At 42.8% G+C, this 21727-nt stretch overlaps 1 protein-coding gene across 8 annotated transcripts in view; it reads left to right on the forward strand.

Annotated features, from left to right (window-relative positions):
• LOC144930508 (protein furry homolog-like) overlaps positions 1-21727 on the forward strand; it is a 224732-nt gene that overhangs the window by 111686 nt on the left and 91319 nt on the right. For 4 of the 8 annotated variants that reach the window (XM_078852557.1, XM_078852551.1, XM_078852555.1 and 1 more), the window contains 6 exons: positions 13430-13580; positions 13941-14044; positions 16375-16560; positions 19142-19346; positions 20587-20708; positions 21253-21443. In XM_078852557.1, the coding sequence (XP_078708683.1) occupies positions 13430-13580; positions 13941-14044; positions 16375-16560; positions 19142-19346; positions 20587-20708; positions 21253-21443 (959 nt within the window). The remainder of the gene's footprint in view (positions 1-13429; positions 13581-13940; positions 14045-16374; positions 16561-19141; positions 19347-20586; positions 20709-21252; positions 21444-21727) is intronic. The other 4 variants (XM_078852554.1, XM_078852558.1, XM_078852553.1 and 1 more) reach the window with 3 other exon arrangements.

The raw sequence follows: 21727 nt of genomic DNA on the forward strand, positions 1-21727 counted from the left end.
GTACAACCATACAGTAACAAATTATACAATTTAAACCTTCAAAATGCCAGTAATTCATTTGGTTGTTACACCACAAAGTCCTTCAGCCAACATGGGGGCCCACAGGAGCGTAAAGGTCTATGCATCACCCTTGGGACACCAACAGCTGGCAGATGCGGGGTTGGAAGTAACAGTGGAGACTCTGGGTTTGTCTTCACATACAGCATTGCAGCAGCACAGCTGCACTGGTGTAACTGCTTCACTGTAGTGCTTTAGTGAAGATGCTACTATGCTAATGGGAGAGCTTCTCCTGTTGGCATAGTTAATTCACCTCCCTGAGAGGAGATAGCTATGTTGAAGGGAGAAGCTCTCCTGTTGACATAGGTCTGTCTACTCTGGGGGTTAGTTCAGTATAACTACATTTCTCAGGGGTGTGGATTTTTCACATCTTTGTGTGACACAGTTATAATGATATAAGTCTAATGTAGACCTGGCCTGTGTTGGAGCAGGCAGTACCCCTTCAGCAGCAGATGGTGCAGTGGGCATTTCCACTCCCCCTTTCCCCTATGATGGTTTCCAGTATATGCACTAAATTACTGGTATGTCAATGGGACCCGTCTTGCAATTCGTATGTTACCACTCCTAGACATCTGCATTGGAAATGAAAGCTGTGATCCAAACTTGGACCCCCTTGCATAGTCTGTGTACAAGTACCCATTGCCCCACCACCAGGGTCTTCACCCTAGCCCTCTGTGTCATCTGTGTAACCTTTGTATCATGCCTGCTGCTTCCGTATGTGGTTGTGAACCTGATGTATAACACCTATATGCTGTGGATCTTTAAAATGGGGTTTAATAAGTAACGATAAGCACAACTCTTGCCCCATCATCAGGAAAGCTGGGGACTGACCTATTGATCTCTGGGGAACAGCCCAGTAATGCTGTAATAATGGGTGGAGAGCTTGCAGAAAGGCCAAACCCTGGGTTAGATGAGCCCAAAGTTTGTTCTTCAATCTGAGATTAAATCTCTCTTCACCCCCATTCGCCTGAGGATGGTAGCTGGGACTACAGACACGCCAGATCTCTTTATCTGCTAGGAATTGAGTGAAACAAGCAGAAACAAACTGCAGTCTGTTATCAGTAATTATCATTAAGGGATAATCCCACCTAAAGAACCACTCCTCCAGCTGATCACAGACAATTTGTAATGGTACTAGGCTGCTAGCTGTTACCTCTGACCATTTGTAAAAAGATTCTAAGCTACTTATAGAAATCACTGATGCTGCGGGGTGGGAATCATTTCTCCACATAAGGCTAGCTGTGTGGACTGTCACAGCCAAGGTGGCAGCAGGGTAGGAATCAGGGGTACACTGGCTTGCTTATAGGATTTACAACTAAGTAAATGTGGTTCACTATTTCTGAACATCTCTTCAATGTGACTATCAATTCCTGACCACTATACCGCCATGTGACACCTCTACCTAATATGTACCATCCCAAGGTGCCTTTTGTGGGCAATGGCCAGCACCTCTGTCTGCATGGCCTCTGGAAATTCCACCTATGAGTCCCAAAGTAGACCTTGATCACCCCATGCTGACAATTCATGTCTCACATGAAAATAAGCCCCCAGATAATAGTTTCTGGCCAATCCTGACAAACATATTTGAGAACTTTCTGGTAACCAGAGCCATCCCTTGGGTATGGCGAATCGGGGAGACCTCCCCAGACGCCACGCTTTGGGGGGTCCCGCTCTAAGATAAAATCCCCAAAAGGCAGGCGGGGAGGTGAGGCAGGAGGTGGGCAGGTGAGCAGGGTGAGGAGGTGAACAGGGAGGTGAGTGGCGGGCGGGGATGGGCGAGGAGGAGCCCCTCTGCTAGAACCTCCCCCTCTCCCCACTGCCTCTTGCCTGCTGGCAGCCCGCACCAATCAGCACCTCCCCGTCCCTCTCAGCCCCTACCGCCTGTGGCAGATCAGATGTTTTGCTGTGTCAGGAGGCGCTGGGGGGGAGAGGAGAGGAGCGAGGGCGCAGCGTGCTTAGGGGAGGGGGCAGAACTGGGCAGGAAGAGGCGGGGCAGGGGCAGAATGGGGGTGGGAAGAAGCAGGGTGGAGTTTGTGGGAAGGGGCGGAGTGGGGGCACGGGCTGGGCGGAACCAGGGGGAGCACCCCTCAGCAGATTAGAAACTCAGCGCCTTTGTCCTGGGCCACGCACCACCCTAGGGATGGCCCTGCTTGTAACAGTACATCCTGGGGCAGTGTCTCTAACAATGATTTGGGAGTGGCAATAGAGATCAGTCAAGGCATTATTATCCTCTTCCTGGCTCATAATCCCCCTTTCTGTGGATTTGTCAGGTGAAGCCCAGGACAGGTGATCAGCCCCTTGATTGCGTTTACCTGGGTGGTTCAGTACTGAGGAATTGCACTGATGCAGACGATCAGGCCGTCTGTGAATATGAAGGTGTTAGTGCCTTGGGCTGGATGGCATTAACAGTGTAGTTAACACCTGGTGGTTGGTGCGTGATGTGAAAGTGCAGCCATACAAATAATAATGCCACCTTTCTCATACCCATATGCATGCTAGGGCCTCCTCCTGCACTCCTGCCAAGTATTTATGTTCAGCTGAGGAGAGCGCTCAGGAGGTGAATGCCACTGGTTGTTCCCCCCGCAATGGATCTGGGAGAGAACAGCACCAAGAGCTACAGCTGAGGCATCATATGTGACAACAGCAGGGGCTCGTAAGGCACAGTGTGCCAGTGCAGAAGCTGATATAATATGTCGTTTGAGCTGGCATACTGGCTGTGAACACACTGGAGTCCAGTGTCAGACCACATTGCTGCGTAACAGGGTCCATAATCTTGCACAAAATAAAGATAATAGTTATCCCAAGAAATGATAGAAATTCCGACTTGTACATCCATATTTTGGACTGCAATGGAGAGTTTCCACGTGCCGACAGATGATGACCCACAAAATCCAGTTGATCCCAATGAATAACACACTTCTCCATGTTCAGGATCAGATGATGGTCCTTAAATCAGGGAAGTACTACATGTAGGGAAGCATCATGGTCAGAATGAGACGATCCAGGATGTCATCTTCATAGATGACCACCTCAGGAATGTCTGCTAACACTGAAGCCTGATGTTCTAGGGGTCGAAGATAACCAAAAGGCATCCTTTTAAATTGAAAAAAGTCCATATGGGTGAGAAAAGCTTTGAGGTTCCATGAGTAAGAGGCAAACATTATTTGGAGATATCCCTAGTGTAGATCCAATTTAGTGAGCACAGTTGAACCATGATCAGTAAAGGATAGCAGTCAGGTATGACTACCTTGTTCACTTGGCAGTGGTCCACATGTAAGTAGTCTCCCTTCCTTCTTTTTTGCTACAAAAAGGTTTAACAACCACAGCGAAAAGTCAGTCACTTCTATAATGTCCTCCTTGAGCAAGCGAGAAATCTCTGGCTAAGACAGGCTTTAACACCCAGGGAGGTGTGGCAGAATGGCTGTATAATTGGGGTGGCCAGTAGATCCACTCATGGACGATGCTCATACCTATGACAACATCCAAGTCCAGAAGAGACCTTGGGGAGTACATCTCTTCAGTCATTCTCCACAAGGCAGATTTCTGTGTTTTTTTAATCTAATACTTTAAAGCCCAGTGTCCAGAACAGATCCAGCCCGAGAAAGTTGGCCGTAAAATGGGAACGCTCCCACTTCTTGCTGACAATACGTCATGGGGAGATCCACCATCCTCTGCAAAGTGATTTTCACATTGCCATATCCATATAGTGAGGACTGTACTGGCTGCAAGGTGAAATATGCAAAATATCTATGATATATGGTATAGTTTATGAGTGAGACTCATGCTCCAGTGCTCATGCTCAGCAGTATATTCACATCCACTAAATGGCAGAGGTAGCTTTTAAAACTGTCCCGGTTCCATGATCCCCTAAGGGATGGAATCTTCCTCCCTCCCTGGTCATCCATATATGTGATGGCTGGGGCAGAACAACAACCAAAATGGTTAAGTTTTCCACATTGTCGACCCCTTTGTCCCTGAACTGGACACTCCCAGTTACCCAGTTACTTGAACCCCTGTCAATATGCTGTACTAGGATGGCTACAGTGGTAGATGCCCCCAAAGAAGAAGAACCTGGAGGGATGTGGGTCTGGGAAACAGAATAAGCCTCTTGAATTGCAAGTTCAAATTGATAGCCAGTCTCTACCGCCTTGTGAAGTGTCAGGGAATCTGTTTCCATAAGGAGGTGCTCCCGCAAGTGTAGGTATGAAATCCGCTCCATAAACCCATGTTCCTATTCTTGGCTCCACTTCCTGGTTTCTTAAAGGAGCCACACCTCATAAACAGCCATTCTCAAATACTACAGAAGGGACTTAATAGAGACAAGAAGCCAAACTGGGGAGCAGTGTAAAAATCTGGGGCAGATTGCTATTGGAGAGAAAAAAGAGGGAACATGGGATGAGTTGGGGGGGGGAAGAGGATGAATAGAAGTAAAAAAAAAAAAAAAGTGAAAATAAAAAGGAAAGGGGAAAAGGTGTATTGAATACAGAGAGAGCAGGTTTCAAAGAAAAGTAGATGGAAACATTAATTGAAAATTGTAGAAAATTTAGACTGAGGAAAAACAAAGGCATGAAAAAATGTGAACATAAAAGTTAAGGAATGATAGAAGAAAAAAAAACATTAGGGACCTAGCATTGTTCATTTATGTATATATGTATTTATTTATTTATTTTAAAAGGCTGTGTCAAGGTTCCTCCCCCACTCTGAACGCTAGGGTACAGATGTGGGGACCTGCATGAAAACCTCCTAAGCTTATCTTTACCAGCTTAGGTCAAAAACTTCCCCACGGTACAAAATATTCCACCCTTTATCCTTGGATTGGCCGCTACCACCACCAAACAAATACTGGTTATTGGGGAAGAGCTGTTTGGAAACTTCTTTCCCCCCAAAATACTTCCCAAAACCTTGCACCCCACTTCCTGGACAAGGTTTGGTAAAAAGCCTCACCAATTTGCCTAGGTGACTAGAGACCCAGACCCTTGGATCTTAAGAACAATGAACAATCCTCCCAACACTTGCAACCCCCCCCCTTTCCTGGGAAATGTTGGATAAAAAGCCTCACCAATTTGCATAGGTGACCACAGACCCAAACCTTTGGACCTGAGAACAATGAAAAAGCATTCAGTTTTCTTACAAGAAGACTTTTTTAATAGAAATAGGAGTAAATAGAAGTAAAGAAATCCCCTCTGTAAAATCAGGATGGTAGATACCTTACAGGGTAATTAGATTCAAAACATAGAGAATCTCTCTAGGCAAAACCTTAAGTTACAAAAAAGATACACAGACAGAAATAGTTATTCTATTCAGCACAATTCTTTTCTCAGCCATTTAAAGAAATCATAATCTAACACATACCTAGCTAGATTACTTACTAAAAGTTCTAAGACTCCATTCCTGGTCTATCCCCGGCAAAAGCAGCATATAGACAGACAGAGACCCTTTGTTTCTCTCCCTCCTCCCAGCTTTTGAAAGTATCTTGTCTCCTAATTGGTCATTTTGGTCAGGTGCCAGCAAGGTTACCTTTAGCTTCTTAACCCTTTACAGGTGAGAGGAGTTTTCCTCTGGCCAGGAGGGATTTTAAAGGGGTTTACCTTCCCTTTATATTTATGACAGGCTGTTTTAATCATTAATTTAGATTTATGATAGTTTGGCTCTTTCCTGTTTAAAAAGCAGGAAAGGGGTGAAAATCCCTTCTCCAACCCCAGCCTGGTTTGGGTGCTTGCTCTGGAGTATGGGCACACCAACTGTGACTGGTTTTATACTTCCCCAAAAGTAATGTTTTCTGCCCTGAAGTGCTTACTAATTTAAATAATTATGACAACATTAGGGAAGACCAAACAGGCAGGAGATGGGTACGATGTGAACAAGAGTCACAAATTCAAAATCCTAAGCTATTTTAGGGGTACTGCATACTTTTATTTTTTTGGGGGGGGGGAATAATATCTTTGGTTCCTACGTGTATTAAAGAGTGTTTTTCTGTTCACCAGCATTACTGAACCTGTCTGTGGGATAATTTTCTGTTTGAATACTGAACCTATGGCCTCTTCAATCCTTACTAATTTGCCTATTGGTTTAAAGTTTATGCATTATTTTATTAGACTCTTTAATTTTTGTCTGAAGTCCCTGCCTACGCACTGTATACTTTAAGCCACAATCTCCCATCCTCCGTCAACAAGAACCCCCTTTCCTCATCCTCCCTGCAAACACCAATCCTGGCTATTTTGTGACTTCTCTGTACCCTGCCTATCCTTGCAAATCGTAATGTTCATCTACTTTGTCATTTATCTCCCAGATCCTAAATGCAAATTGATCATCTACCAAAAACAGATGCTTCTTGGTACTGTGTACAAATGATAGAGCAGCGTTTTAATGTTTGTAGGTTTCAATTTGATTTCATCTGTGGCTATACCACTTTTAACCTACATATCTCATTATGAATGGTAAACCAAGGGATATTTAATGTGCAATTATTATTTTGTTGATGGAATGTGAATTAGAAGTTGAAAGCAATGAAGAAAAAACAGTATTTTAACTGTAAAATTTCAGGAGTGCTTTGCTCATAGCCATACCTTATTTTCATTTTTTTTTTTTTAACTAAAAAGTAACCTACCCACATTCGCTGCATCAGTTGCGAAAACAACTGAGACTCTTGGAAGCAAGGGGGAAATTCAGCATACCCCACCACAGGTGCACAAGTTCCCAAATACCATAGAAATGGTAGGTTCCCACTGCAAACGTGGGCTGGGACACAGACCATGTAGAACCGCACTGCCCTGCCTGCCATAGAAGAGAAGAGAGTATTTGCATGTGGTTCGTGGAGTGGTAGGAAAATGGCTAGTAGAACAGTAAAACGTGTATTCACTGGGTTAGTACAGGGTGCTCAGAAGGCTGGATCTGCCACTTATAGCTAGTGGACTGTTGTAGCAGCGGAAATGATGGAGCTACCTCCACCCCACCTACAGTTAAGATACAGAGTTCCATCAAACCCAAGTCCTCAGGCTTCACTTAGGGACATGATTTTTCCTGCTTATATCAGCCTTACTATTAGGACAGTTATTTTAGTGTGATTTAGTGATATGCTGCCTTCACCACTATCATTTTCCTTCCAGCTTTTAGGTCTCCCGGAGACAGAATCTAATTTACTGTTCCTCAAGTATGTGTCAAAGTGGATCCCACTGTAAATATGCATGCACCTCATGCATGCAAGATTAGATTCTTTTAAATAGCATTGTCTGTTGGGGCCATGCATGCATCCAGAGCGGTCATGACCCTTCCTTAGTTCCCTCTTATGCTTTTGACAAGAGGACAAAACCTAGCGAGCATCCAACCACTATTTTTCTTAGAGACTTTAAAATGTTAAAAAGAAAGTTTCATCTTCACATTCCCATTGAATTGGACATTCAAAAGAGAAAAGAAGAAAAAAAAAAAGAAAAAGAAAAACTACCTGTGTTTCCCCTGTACAGTGGGGTGAAGTGCTGTACTTTTGGCAAACTAAACTTTCAGGGTTCGGACCCTGGCTGTCCTGTGACACACTGATTCCCATCTAGGATGGACACAGATGATGATTCTTTTGCCCAGGGGAGAGCTGTGCCCTGGATAGGTCCTCTGTGTTCAAGTTCTTCTCCTTCAGGACCTGCAAATAATCCCAGATCTCGTGGCTTGAGGCATATCTGCTAGAGAAGTCCATGCAAGTCTGTTCATACCCAAAGGTGACAGTCACTAGCAGAGCAAGGCTGGAAAGCCAGCATCAGCCAGCACTCCCTTGACCACACATCATACCTGCAGATCAGGATCTGTGTCCACACAGTGATGTTCAGTGTGATGCTCAGTCATTGAGCTGAACAGAGCCCACATATAGCTCCAAATATGAAGGGAAGTCCTAGAAGGATGTAACGAAACAACACTTCTCAAAGAACAGATCCTCCAAGTCCTCAATCAGATCAAGAATGGCACAGAGAATGAGAGACCCAGTGCTAATCTTGGTGCTGTCTTCCTGGAGGTATCCACAATGGAGTCTAGCAAGAGCCCAAGCTACATCTGGGAGGAATCTGGATCATTTCTGGAGACATTTTTCCTGTGTCTCCTGGAACTGGCCCTGGAACCATATCACCCTACAGCACCACCATTTGAAGAGGGAGAAATACTCCTCACTGTCACCTGTGTACTTTTCTCTCCAGCATCAAGCAGAGATCCCTCTCCTCTACCTTTAAAAATTGACCCCAAGAAAGTTATTAGGGAGCTCTTATTCAGCCCTCCATCCCAGATGGGGAATATGAGTGGCACTAGGCCAGCCCCAACCAAGCCAATACCCATATGACACACTACCTTAGTCAAATTGGCCTTACAGGGGGACTGTCATCTCACCTGTCCAGAAGCAGATCCCCTCTCATGCTTCCAGAAAAAAGGAGATCCCATGCCCTGGTGGCATCATTAGCCAGGCTGTTTACACTTGAACTGAACGTGATCCACCAGGAGCAAGAAAAGGCAAAGGGACTACAGCAACCTTCATCTCCCCCAAAAGAGTCATCCTCATCAACAGACAAAGTAGTGACACCAGCTGCCATGCTGGCAATTGATAACTTCAAAACTTTTCAGGACCTCTGGTCTCATATTGTGGAATCCACGGATGCTGATACTACATTTATACCAGAGAAGGCTCATAAACTCTTTTTGATATTTTGAGTGCCCCACCTGTCAGAATTTCCCTCCCCATTGAGAAGATCCTGGAACCCACCAAAGGATAGTGAGAAGCCCCAATCACTCTTCCTCCCATTTATAAATGAGTGGAGAAGAGATATCAGGTGCGCCCCCAAAGGGCTTTGAATGCTTCTACACCCATCCAAACCCAGGGTCCCTGAGTTGTTGAGCAGCTCAGGAAAAAGCAAAGTCCACAAAAGGTGCACTTAAGAACAAAGATTAAAAAAAGTTGGACCTCTCTGGATGCAAGTCATATTCATCAACCTCAGTGCAACTTTGGGTGGCCAACTACCTGTGACCTAAGAACCTCTCAATGCCAACTGCTAGGGGAGTTACACGAATGTCCTGATCCTAATATATACATTCTGCTTCAGCAAAGAATATTGAGTGAGGTCTTATATGAAAGCCAAGGTATCACTGGTCATTAATATTGTTGTAAAATGTATGTATAGGTACTGTACACAGTATTATGTATGTACACTAAAAATATGTTCCTAAAGTCTGTGTCAAGGCAGAGTTGACAAACAGGTTTCTGCCCAACAAAAGGTGTTTATTCACCTGTCCCTTGGTCCATGTGTAAATTAAGCATGTAAGCCAACCCGGTGGAAGCCCTATTTGAAGTCAATGGTGGGATGTGAAATCAAAAGGGAAGTAGCTCACCAGAGAATAAGTTATAAGGGGAAGGAGTGTTATCCTAACTCTGCAGTACAGACGGCGGCAATCCTCCCTGATTGAACTAACCTCGTTATCCCTAGCCTGATTCTTGCTTGCATATTTATACCTGCTTCTGGAAATTTCCCCTACATGCATCTGAAGAAGTGGGTATTCACCCACGAAAGCTTATGCTCCAATACGTCTGTTAGTCTATAAGGTGCCACAGGACTTTTTGCCGCTTTTACAGATCCAGACTAACATGGCTACCCCTCTGATACAGTACAGACAGTGAACTTTGGGGAAGGTAATGAGAAGGCAAGGAAAGGAAAACACCCATTAATCCCTTACCTAGGAAGTAATTGGGTAGTGTGATTACATTCATGAAGACAGGATCTCAAGCAGGCTTCGTTGAAATGCTGCCAAGGATATTTGGGGTGAGATACACTTTAGGATGGAAGTTAGCCTGTTAAGTATCTAGAAATTGATTTTTTAAAAAATATGTAACCCTTTTGGTTTCTATTATACTTTCTCACTATCTCTTGAATCTTGAACCTTTGATACTAAACTTCTTGGTTTCACTATAAATCTATCTCAGTGCTGATGTATTATACAAGCAGTTGATTCTGAGTTGAATCATTGAAGCTGGTGTGTACATTGTTCCCTTGGGGACTGCACACCTGGTATTACTGTGAGCATTTAGCCCATGAAAGCTTATGCTCAAATAAATTTGTTAGTCTCCAAGGTGCCACAGCTACTCCCCGTTCTTTTTGCTGATACAGACTAACACAGCTGCACTGTGAAACCTGTGAGCATTCAGTGGATAAGGAGCTGGACACTTCAGGGGAACACTTCACAGGGGCTTGGTGATTGTGGTGCACCTATTCTTAACCTGCAAGGCAAAGTAAGGGCTTGCATAGCCCAGAGGACATTGTTTGGGTGGCTAATAGGCTGGTGGTGTCAGGAAGCTGGCACCCAGTTAAGCTAAAGTCAGTCTTCCTCTCAGTGGAGGCAGGGGGGTTACAAAGTGATTCACAGTCCTGGCTACCCAGAGGACCTTCAAATTACTGTGTTCTCTTTGTCAAGTACAATTTTCTCACGTGGGAGGTGGTCACTCCTTTCCTAGCTAAAATCCTGCAGGAGTACAGGGATGAGTTGAAATAAACAATCAGAGGGTCAGAATGTTAAGGGAAAGGTCAGGTTGGCCACAGATACATCTGATACAGCCACAAGGTCGATGACCATAGTTATCACAATGAGGCAGACTTTATGGTTCTAGATGTCTGGCATACCATGCAAGACAGAGGATGTTATAGGGAACCTGCCCTTTGAGGAAATGGAGCTCTTCAGCCAGAGTACAGACGGAGCGCTCCATTCCCTCAAGGACTTGCGCCACCGTATGGTCCTTGGCAATTTACACACTGGCCCCTTATAGGAAACCAGCCCCAGCAGAGGCACAGAGGACATTATCCAACTTCTGGGACTGTCAGCCAGAGTACCATCACAGAAAGATGTACATGATGCTGCTTGCCACACTTCACCTGTGACCACTCAAGCACTGGTTCAGGTTGCTCTGTTCCCCAGTGAAACACCAAATGAGCAAAAAGATCATGGTTCTACTCATACCTCACAGATCTGAAATGGTGGAAGGAAACTGAGAATATGCGTGGCTAGGTACTGTTCTCTGCCCCCTCCCCAACAATGACTTTAGTCACAGACACCTCAGAGATAGGTTGGGGAATCCACTTGGACCATCTACAAATGCAAGGAATAGGGTCCCTGGAAGACATGGTGCTCCACATCCATGTCATGGAGGTCAGAGCCACAAGGCTAGCCTGCATGTCCTTCCTTCCTGTTCTTCACAGTTCCACAATGCAGGTCTTGATGAACATCATGTCAGCAAAGCACCACAAAAAAAAGCAAGGAGGCACAAGCTCTGGACATGGTGCCACAGGTACAAATTAACCCTGATGGCTCATCACCTCCCAAGAGTCAGCAACAACCTGATAACCCCCCAGAGCAGATATGTTACCACTCACAAGTGATCCCTGCAGAGTTCTATCATAGAACTAATCGGGCGGGGGGGGGGGGGGGTTTCCTGTGATAGACCTGTTTGCCCCCAAAGACAACACCAGGTGCCAGAAATTTTGTTGCAGAGAGGATATGAGCCTGGGGCCTTCCCTCTGCAGTGGAATCTATGTCTCTTCTGTGCTATTGCACCCATTCTCTTGGTCTTCATGCTGATTTTCAAAATTCAAAAGGGACAGCCATTATTGTTCTCATAGCTCTGCACTGGCCAATGCAATTTTGGTTGACGAAAATGCTACAGCTGTTCATTCAACCACCAGTTCAGCTCCCAGACTGCCTGGACCAGTTTTCACAGCACCATAGGAAGATTCACCATCCAGACCCACCTGGATGACAACCAGGATGTTGTCTGGTTAAGTACCGTGGATAGGGTTTGCTTTAGACAAGTCCAGGACATCCTGATACAGAACAGGAAGATATCTACCAGAAGGACCTTTTCATCAAAATGGAAGAGGTTCTCAATAGGGGTGACCCACCATGGGCTGGACCTTATGCAGGCTTTGGTACCAAAGGCTCCCAACTACTTCCTGCATCCGAAACAGCTTTTGTTTAGCACCACTAAGGTCCAAGCTGCAGCAGTTTCAGCTTGCCATCGATGGATAGTCATGCTTGGTCTTCTCTCACCCAATGGTATCAGAGTTCCTGAAGGGCCTGTTACCTACATTATACTGGTCAGGGAACTTGCTCCTGCCTGGCACCTCAATGTCATCTTCTTGAGACTCATGGAGTCCCCTTTCAGAATGCTTTGTACTTCATCTGGCTCTGAAGACAGTCTCCCTAGTTGACTTTAGTCAGAAGAGTGAGTAAGTGCCAAATACTTGTGGCTGATCCCCTCCCCACATTGTATTTCATAGGGTTAATGTGATCCTGAAACTTCACCCTAAATTAATTCCTAAGGTGGTCTCAGAATTCCATCTGAATTAATCATTTAACATGCCTCTCTTCTTTGCAGTAAAACTCCTCTTCATTGGGAAAGAAGCAGCAGCACACACTGGGCATTTCCAGAGCCTTTTTTTACTACATCAACAGAACCAAACTGTTCAGACTGTCTTTCTGTTTATTTCTGGCTATAACTGGCCATTCCAAAGGCCAGGCCATCTCATTACAAAGAATATCTAAGGTGGATAACATAATGTATCTCACTGTCTTTTCAGTTAGCTGGTGTAGCTCTCCCACCAAATGCCAAGCCTCACCCCACCAGAGCTCAAGCAGTATCCTCTGCCTGCTTCAGAAATGTGCTAGTTTCAGAGATCTGCAAGGGAGTAACCCACTGATTTTTATCAAGCACTATGCATTGTACTGAGCTGCCAGAGCAAGTGCCAAGTTTGGGAGAGCAATTCTACAAACCTGTTGGACTGATGCAGTTGATACTCCTAATCTAAGTGTCCAGAAGGGGTACTGTTGCTAGTCACCTACAGTGAAATCCACACTGACAAATGCTCAAAGAAAGAAGTTACCTACAATAACTGTGGTTCTTTGAGGTCTTGTTAGTATGGATCCCATAACCCACCCTCCATCCCCATTTTTGGAGTTCTGTGCTTCCCTGGACTTTGAATTGTAAGGGAACTGAGCAGGGGTTAGAGTTGTTCTGCCTTTTATGGGTTTGCATGGGAGGATAAGGAGACACAGGAAGTGTACATGACCCTGACAGACACCCTTATTCAAAAGATTCCAATCTTGCATATGTGCTGCTTGTGCACTTACAGTGGGATCCACATTGACTATAGGGTAAGAAACTACTCTTTGTTTTAACTTTTGTCTGAATGGCTTTTCTCTTCTGGACACTTCTGTTTCCCAGGACCTACAGCTTCAAATCCTGGGGCATTTTTTAAATTATTACTATGTAGAATATTAGGTGGAAGATTACTGTTAGTAAATTGTACATTTTGCTTGGATTGACAAATCAAAAAGAAAAGTAAAAATAAATGTATTTTGATAGGTGATTCAATGCCGCTGTATTCCAACTGGCGACTGAAAGTGATGGAGCATAATCAAGGAGAGCCTCTACCCTTTCCACCTACTGGGGGTTGTTGGTCACCACTGGTGGATTATTTACCTGAAACTTCATCTCCAGGCATGTCTCTTCACAGGTAAATACTAACATTACATGAAAGGGACAGCAATTCAGTTCATATTAGTTTAAATCAAACTACTGTCTTCATGCATGTGCTGTGTAAAATAAGAATAGCCTTTCCTTATTTGTTACATTTCCTGGGTTGCTCAGAATTCAAGAAGTTATGATGTCTTAGCTACCTTTTGATTTTGAGGACTAAAGCTTTTCTCATCTGCTGTGTGGCTTATTGTGATTTTTATGTTTTTTCTTTCTTGCCTTTAAGACTTTCATAGTCTTAAAAGGGGATATTAGTTAAGAGTATCTTTAAAACTCCTACAGATCTTCAAAATGTAAACAGTTGTATTCTGATCTCTTAACAATTTTTTTGTTTCTTTAGGTGTAACATAGCAGTGATCCTTTTGACTGATTTGATAATTGACTACAGTGTGAAGGTGGAATGGGGAGGCTACCTCCATCTTTTACTTCATGCAATTTTTATAGGTAACTAAACTATTACTGAAATATCATGGTTTTTTTTTAAATCGAGGAAAACAGCAGCTTGTAATCTTGGCTTTGAAGATTATAGTAATTAAAAATAACAGCCTTTTTTGACATAACTAGTCTTTTTTTCCAAGGCTGAATGAGATTTAATATTTCTTATTCTTTATTTATCAATAAAATCTTTGCAGAAAGTACAGAAAGGGTCTCTGGTGTATGAAATATTACTGTCTTCTATATTGTTGTGACAATCTGACTTTAAAAACTGTCTTCCTATAACATAAAGGAAGAATACTTTTTCAAGTTGAAAAAAATCCACTTTTAAAAAAAACATTTCCCAGTCATTTTGGTTTATATAAATACAATACTAATAAGTGTCTTCTTTAAAATTAACACTGTGGATAATATATAAAAGCTAAAACATACTAAATGCCTGTAAGCAGAACATTTTGGGCTAAATGCAGCCATGATGTAAGCAAGTGCAACTGCATTTACTTCAGTGAAGTTACACATATTTGCACCAGAGCTAAATTTGGTCTGTTGTGTGATAGGAAACAAACTAGTGCATCTCTTTTTCTCCTTTCTCTTGTACTCTTTTGGCCATATTTCCACCTTATTATAGTCCATTGCTGCCCTTCACCCCCAGCCTCTCTTGGGCAGCATACATCTGCCGTGAATTTGTATCCCCACTTGATTTGGCTTTTTCTTCTTCTGAGCATGTACAATTAATCAGACAAGTGTGCTGGACCAGAGAATCTTTTCATGTTCCTAATGTTGCTTATTTCTTGAGACAAACATGTAGGTAGGAAATACAAGTGGGCATGAGAGTTTGGACTCCTTTACAAAGCACTGTCCATTGGGGCCACTTGTCCTTCTCCTCTTGTATAGAACGTGCAATTAGCCTGGAATACACTTAATGTCCTCAGTGCTTCTCTTGTTGTTCTTCCCTGTGTTTTCAGCTCCATATATTTCAGTGTGGTGAGTCTTTCAATTTGTTTGAATAAAAATGGTGGGTTTTTTTTAGTACCTGTGCAATGGCAGGAATCATCCACAATATGGCCTAGTGCAGAGGTGGGCAAACTACAGCCCGCGGGACCGTCCTGCCCAGCCCTTGAGCTCCCAGCTGGGGAGGCTAGCCCCTGGCCCCTCCCCCGCAGCCTCAGCTCGTTGCGCCACCAGTGCCCTGGCCCACCGCTTCTGCCGGGCAATGTGGCGGTGTGGCTGGCTCCGGCCGAGTGGCGGGGCTGCGAGTTCCTGCTGCGTGAGCGGCATGGTAAGGGAGCGGGGAGATTGGATAAGGGGCAGAGGGTCCTGGGGGGCAGTCAGGGGACAGGGAGCAGGGGGCGGTTGGATGGGGCGGAGGTTCTGGGGCGTGGGGGCGGTCAGGGGACGGGGGGGTGGATCGGCGTGGCAGTCTGGGGGGGGACGACTGTCAAGGGGGGGTGAATAGGGATCGGGGCAGTCAGGGGACAGGGAGCAGGGAAGGTTGGCTAGGGAGTAGGATCCTGGGGGACAGTTAGGCGGGAGTGTGGATAGGGGGCGGTGCAGTTAGGAGACGGAGCAGGGGGATTTGGATAGGCGTGGGAGTCCCGGGGGGCCTGTCGGGGGCGGGGGTGTGGATAGGGGTCGGGCAGTCAGGGGACAGGGAGTGGGGGGGTTGGATAGGGGGTGGGAGTCCCGGGGGGCCTGTCGGGGGTGGGGGTGTGGATAGGGGTCGGGCAGTCAGGGGACAGGGAGTGGGGGGGTTGGATAGGGGGTGGGATCCCGGGGGGGAGGGGCACGGTTCAAGGGGTGGGTACCAGGAGGGGGTGGCCAGGGGACAAGGAGCAGGGGGGTTGGATGGGTCGGGGGTTCTGAGGGGGGCAGTCGGGGCAGGAAGTAGGAGGGGGCGGATAGGGGGCAGGGTCCAGGCTGTTTGGGGAGGCACAGCCTTCCCTACCCCGCCCTCCATACAGTTTCGGAACCCCGATGTGGCGCTCGAACCAAAAAGTTTGCCCACCCCTGGCCTAGTTGGTTTATTATATGAAATAAACATAATATATAAACACCCTCTTGCTCAGCTTGGTAATGTTTTTTAAAACAGTAAAGCCAGAGAAAGTTTTAATATATTGAAGTTATTATAGAAAAAATAAAAGGGGAGATGGAAGGGAGCATATCCTCTGTTTCTCCAAATAGCCAAAATCTAAATCATTTTCATTTGTTGTTGGTGAATGTTTCTTTACCAAAAATAGATATCATTTGTAGAGATTGATATAGACCACTAGGACTGTTGCTGATTTTAGTTAATTGCATATTTAATTGATTAACCTTTCTATTTTCCTCTTTAATTTTAGGGTTTGACCACTACCACCCTGAAGTGTATGAGCATTGTAAACGCCTGCTTTTGCATTTGTTGATAGTGATGGGCTCCAACAGTAATGTCCAGTCTGTTGCTTCTGTCCTTCTCAGGAACAGGGAGTTTAATGAACCCAGGGTGCTTACTGTCAAGCAAACTGCACATTTAGATTATACTTTCACAGGTAACCACAGCAACATTGTTCATGTTTCATTAATTAAAACAACACAGAAGGTCACTTTTTGATTGGATTTAAATATTAAAATCTCCATTGTTTGTAATTTATTTCACTTCCAGTTTTGTCCAGTTGGATAAAATTTCTCTCTTCCTTGAATTTTTCATTAACCTAAAATTAGTATAAATGTTAACATTTTGTGCGCAGTCATCAGCAGTAGCGGCACAGCTGAATGTTAATTGCTGGTTTGCTGCTGCTGTGGAAACTGCAGAGGAAACTGTCAGCTGGTCATATAAAATAGCAACTACTTTTTTGTGATTTTAAAGGAGAAATAGGGAGATATTTCCTCTATGCATTATAGAAACTTTCAATTTTGGACATAAGCCATTTGACATTGTATGATTTAATAGAATACCTTAAAAATATTACAAGATTTTAGCATGATCTTTGCTTTTATTGTTGTGCAAAGAATATGAGAAAACATATATCATCTGAAATGATCATATAGTAGGAGAGATCTGTAAATTTCACTGGAAACATTTTTTATGAAACTTCACTTTTGATTGTATCATAGATTTGTGGAAAATGTGAACAAGGATTAATTTTGTTGACTCGTGATATTTCATATTCTCTTCAGCAGATGGCAGCACCTGCCATGCAACATATTATTTCAATGTTGTTGTATCTGGGAAGTAGTTTTGTGTTACGTGAAGAAAAAATAGTTTGTAAATTCTTATGTAAATTTGGTTGTCGAGAATATGAGGACTGGGTAGAGCCAGGCATATTGCAGGCATATTTTGTATAAACTTACCCATAGAACTTTACCAAATGCAATTCAGTTCTGATCTATAAAACCACTCTTGTTCTAGTTCTTGGGCTCTTGAGTAGAGCTGGCCAGAGACACGTTATGTAAGTTGGGTTTGTAGCATGAAAAAACATTCACTAGAGATCAGGATGAGAAGGCCAGCAAACTTTTTTTTAGGTTCTGTCCACATTGAGGATTGAAACAGTATTGTTCAAGAGATTAGCCCCACATGGGGGAGTAAGCAAAATATTATAATAGTGATGTTTTTAACTTAAAATTAGGTGATTAATTTAATAAAATATCCTATATCAGCTTTATTTCATGAATCACTGATACTTTTTGAATTTTGCAGTAGAACATTATATAATTTAAAAACTATATTAAGACTAAATCCTGCAAGCAGATCTAGTAAATGCTGGTTAAATAATTGATTAAAATGGCAAGTTATACAATTTTAATAGATTGCATCTTTTTGATGAGACAAAGGCCCTCATCTGACAAGATACTAAGTGCGGATAGACCTCTTTGTGGAACCCAGTTGGTCTAAATAGGACTCCATGTGAATACAGGGGCTATTCACACAGAGATACTTGCGGGGTCAGATCCTAAATATGTAGTTAAGGGACACAGATACTATAAAAGTAACAGTGACTGGAGAAATACTATCCATATATGACCCAATTCTCCTTCCATCTGAACAGTGCTCAGCATAAGCTGGGGGACTGATGCAGGGGTTGGCTGCAAAGTTTTCTTTAAGCCACTTTTGCCCCCGCCACAGTCCAATCCTGCAGCTGTGCATGCATCAGTCCAGAACACAGCAAAGGCTAATGATCTACATCGGGTGCTAGTGGCCCTCAGCACTCCAACTGCAGACATCAGCTAGTCAGACACAGACAAACTCTGGTCGTGCCTTCATTTTCCTTGGCTCCATTACCTGTTACAGTACTTGGGAGAATGGTGGTATAGAAGCTATACAGGTTGTATTTTGCAGATGGTTCCCATGTGAAGAGGGAATGTGCCAGTAGCCAGATTAAGCTGATTTTAGAGCAGCTTTATGCATCTAGAGTGGCATAAAACATCTCTAACTTATTGGTGAATCAGCCTTACATATTAGTGTTTAATAATTAAATTCATTTGTGATCAGATTACATTTCAATCAAAAAGCCAAACTGCATTATCAGGAAACAGCTTGTCCTCTTGACTTCTACTCTACAAGCATGTGTGTTGTAATGCTTTCAAGTTCAACTACTGAATCAACTTGTTAAGGATGTGATGCCTACAAGTACAGGGACTGATGGGTTGTCACTTCACCAGAATACTAATATAAAAATGAAGTCATTACTATGATTGTAGTTATGGATGGGTTATTCGTTATTATTTATTTAGGCCCCAATTATGCAAGAATTTATACATGTGCTTAACCTTAGGCATGCCTGTTGACTTCACTGAGTCTCCTTGCATGCATAAAGTTAGCATATATGTGTTTGCAAGATCAGGGCTTTACTGGTAAAATACTGAAAACTCTTTTGAAACCTATCTCATAAAATGGGTAATTCATATGACATTGTTTTAAAATTTATGTTTTCAGTGTTGGCATTGCAAACAGATACTATTTTGATGGCCTAGAAGGTGAAAAGGAGCATCCTGTATATTCAGTTTGAAAATATTTTAATTATCCTAATCAAAGTGCATCTTTTGAGAACCAGTGTATCATACTAATACATTTTTTGAAGTCTGATGTGAAAATGCCAAACTATAATATAATCATAGTTGTTTTTCTTTCAGCAGGTGTTAATGATTTTATACCTGATTACCAGCCCTCCCCAATGACAGACTCAGGGCTTAGTTCAAGTTCTACCTCTTCTAGCATCAGTTTAGGAAATACCAGCGCTGCCATTTCTCATCTGCACACCACCATCCTCAATGAAGTTGACATTCCAGTAGAGCAGGATGAAAAAGTGAAAACACTCATGGAATTTATTACCTCGAGGTAACACTTCAAGATCAACCATGGTCAAGGTGTATGGAAATATGGCAAAATGGCATATTATTTGGCATGAAGTTGACTATTTTTCTCTTCTGTTTATCATCAATAAGATCTTAAATTTGATCTTAAATACTCTCTTGTTATGTGCGTGTTATTTGTATATATAATAGCCTTCAAACCATTCTACTTTCTCTACATCCTAAGGGCAGTTGATTGGCCATCTCTCCTCCTGAGACTTCAAAAGGCTATTGATTGGTGAATTCCCCACTGATCTGGGGATCCCCTTCCCCAGGGAAAGCTTTTCAGGGTTTCAAACCCTTTCCTCTCTTCAGCAACTCCAGTCTCACAACTGCTTCCTTTAAAGACAATTGAATCACATTCTGGGATTTGGTGGGCTGCAGAATATGCTACATGCTTAATAGAGTCCCATATCCTTCCCTGTAGAAGATACTTAAAGGTCTGATCAGAGAGGGTCTTGAAGGCTGTTGTGGGACCTGGGTTTGTATGGATCTTCAAGGTGGCCTGGAGAAAGAGAGGGCTTGTGTGTTGACTGGGGAAGTAGGAATTGGTGGCAAAGTTTAGTTCTAAAACTGGCAACTTTCAAAGGGTTCCTATTTTCATATGATAATTTGTTTAGTGCTTTCAGAGTCATATAAATAGAGCCGAGAGGATACAAAATTTGTATCCGCATCCGATCTGCAATCTGCAAAAATGATCCATGGGTATAAATCAGATATCCACAGATTTGCAGGGCTGAACATATAAACCTGAAACTCTAAATAGAACTTAGTGGTCAAAAACTAGATTTTGGTTTGCAGAAACTGTGGAAACTAAAAAAGAGTTTTTACACAGCCCTAGAACTTTACAATAATGTGGTGTTGGGTTGTGGTATTTTTGCAAATGTGTAGCGTAAGTTAGAATCACTTGCCATTAGGGTAACTACACATTCCCCCCTCCCTAAATTCCTCCTGCAGTTTCAATTGGATTGAATATGTTGCTTTGTTTTTTGTTTTAATTGCTATATAATATTGCTGCACGTTTTTTAACAGCTGCCATATTTCATTCCTGAGAAATCTGTTTCAGTATACTGTATGTAGTTGATAAAGTCTTCTGGAATTCTTCTAGGTGAAAAGCACTGTATAAATAGATAATGATAATAGAGATCAATATAAAATAGATAAATATAAAAATGTTTTATACTTTTATGCTATGCTATGTTATATGTTGGGTTTTATATTTCTAGGAAAAGAGGGCCACTTTGGAATCATGAGGATGTTTCAGCCAAGAACCCTAGTATAAAGAGTGCTGAGCAGTTAACTGTGTTTCTAAAACATGTGGTGTCTGTGTTTAAGCAGTCAAGTTCAGGTATGTTAGAAAAGAGTTAATACATTGTAGAATTTTAATAAGATAAAAATCTTTGTGAAATAAATAAGAACGTCTCTTTAAGAAAATATACATAGATTTCCAGGCTTCTGCTTTCACCCAGTAGATGTTGCACTTTTATGTGACACAGTTCATAACTGTGTTCAGACTTGGATATGTCAACATAACGTGTGCTTGGAGAGAGAGAAAATGTATATTACAAGCTTACTGCGGATATTTATTGTTTAAATCTTGTGTCTTTCTTTCCATCTGTCTAATTTAATATTTAATACTTCTGTTTAAGTTTTTGGGAAAGCTGTTACGTGATTGGATGGATCTTTATGAGGGATTCCAATTTAGCAAAGGGGGTGAGGGAGAAGAAGTAGTAGATAAAACTAACTTAAAAGCCAACACAGAGGTGGCTATAATAATCTTGTCAGTAGAAAAAAGAAGTGTGCAATAACACTGGTAATGTATGTAATAATTACAACTTTCTTTTCTTTTTTTAAATCTGCTGTGTTACTTGGACATACATTTGCTTTCGTAGCAGGATTTCAGTTGGAGCACCATCTTAGCGAAGTTGCTTTGCAAACTGCACTTTCTTGCTCCTCTCGACACTATGCTGGGAGATCGTTTCAGATTTTCAGGGCTCTGAAGCAGCCTCTTTCTGCATCTACGCTTTCTGACATTCTCTCCAGGCTTGTAGAAACTGTAGGAGATGCAGGAGAAGAAGCACAGGTATTCACATATTTTCTTATTTTCTCTCCCCTGCAGCCATCTCACTTACAATTTTCCCATTTTATTAAACAATATTTTAATTGTATTTTTAATACCATAATAAAAGATAAAAGCAGTATGATGGGCTTAGCTGCATTTTCTCCTTAAATGAAGAAGAAAGGGGTATTAAAAGTGATGTGACTGGAATCGGATTTAACTTCTGTAACACTTTGAATTTTCACTTTTGAAGAACAAAACAAAAATAATTCGTGGTTATGCTGAGCACTTTGTTTTCAAAAGCAACC

Source organism: Lepidochelys kempii, chromosome 4 (assembly GCF_965140285.1).
Source record: "Lepidochelys kempii isolate rLepKem1 chromosome 4, rLepKem1.hap1, whole genome shotgun sequence".
In the NCBI taxonomy this organism is placed as follows: Eukaryota; Metazoa; Chordata; order Testudines; family Cheloniidae; genus Lepidochelys; species Lepidochelys kempii.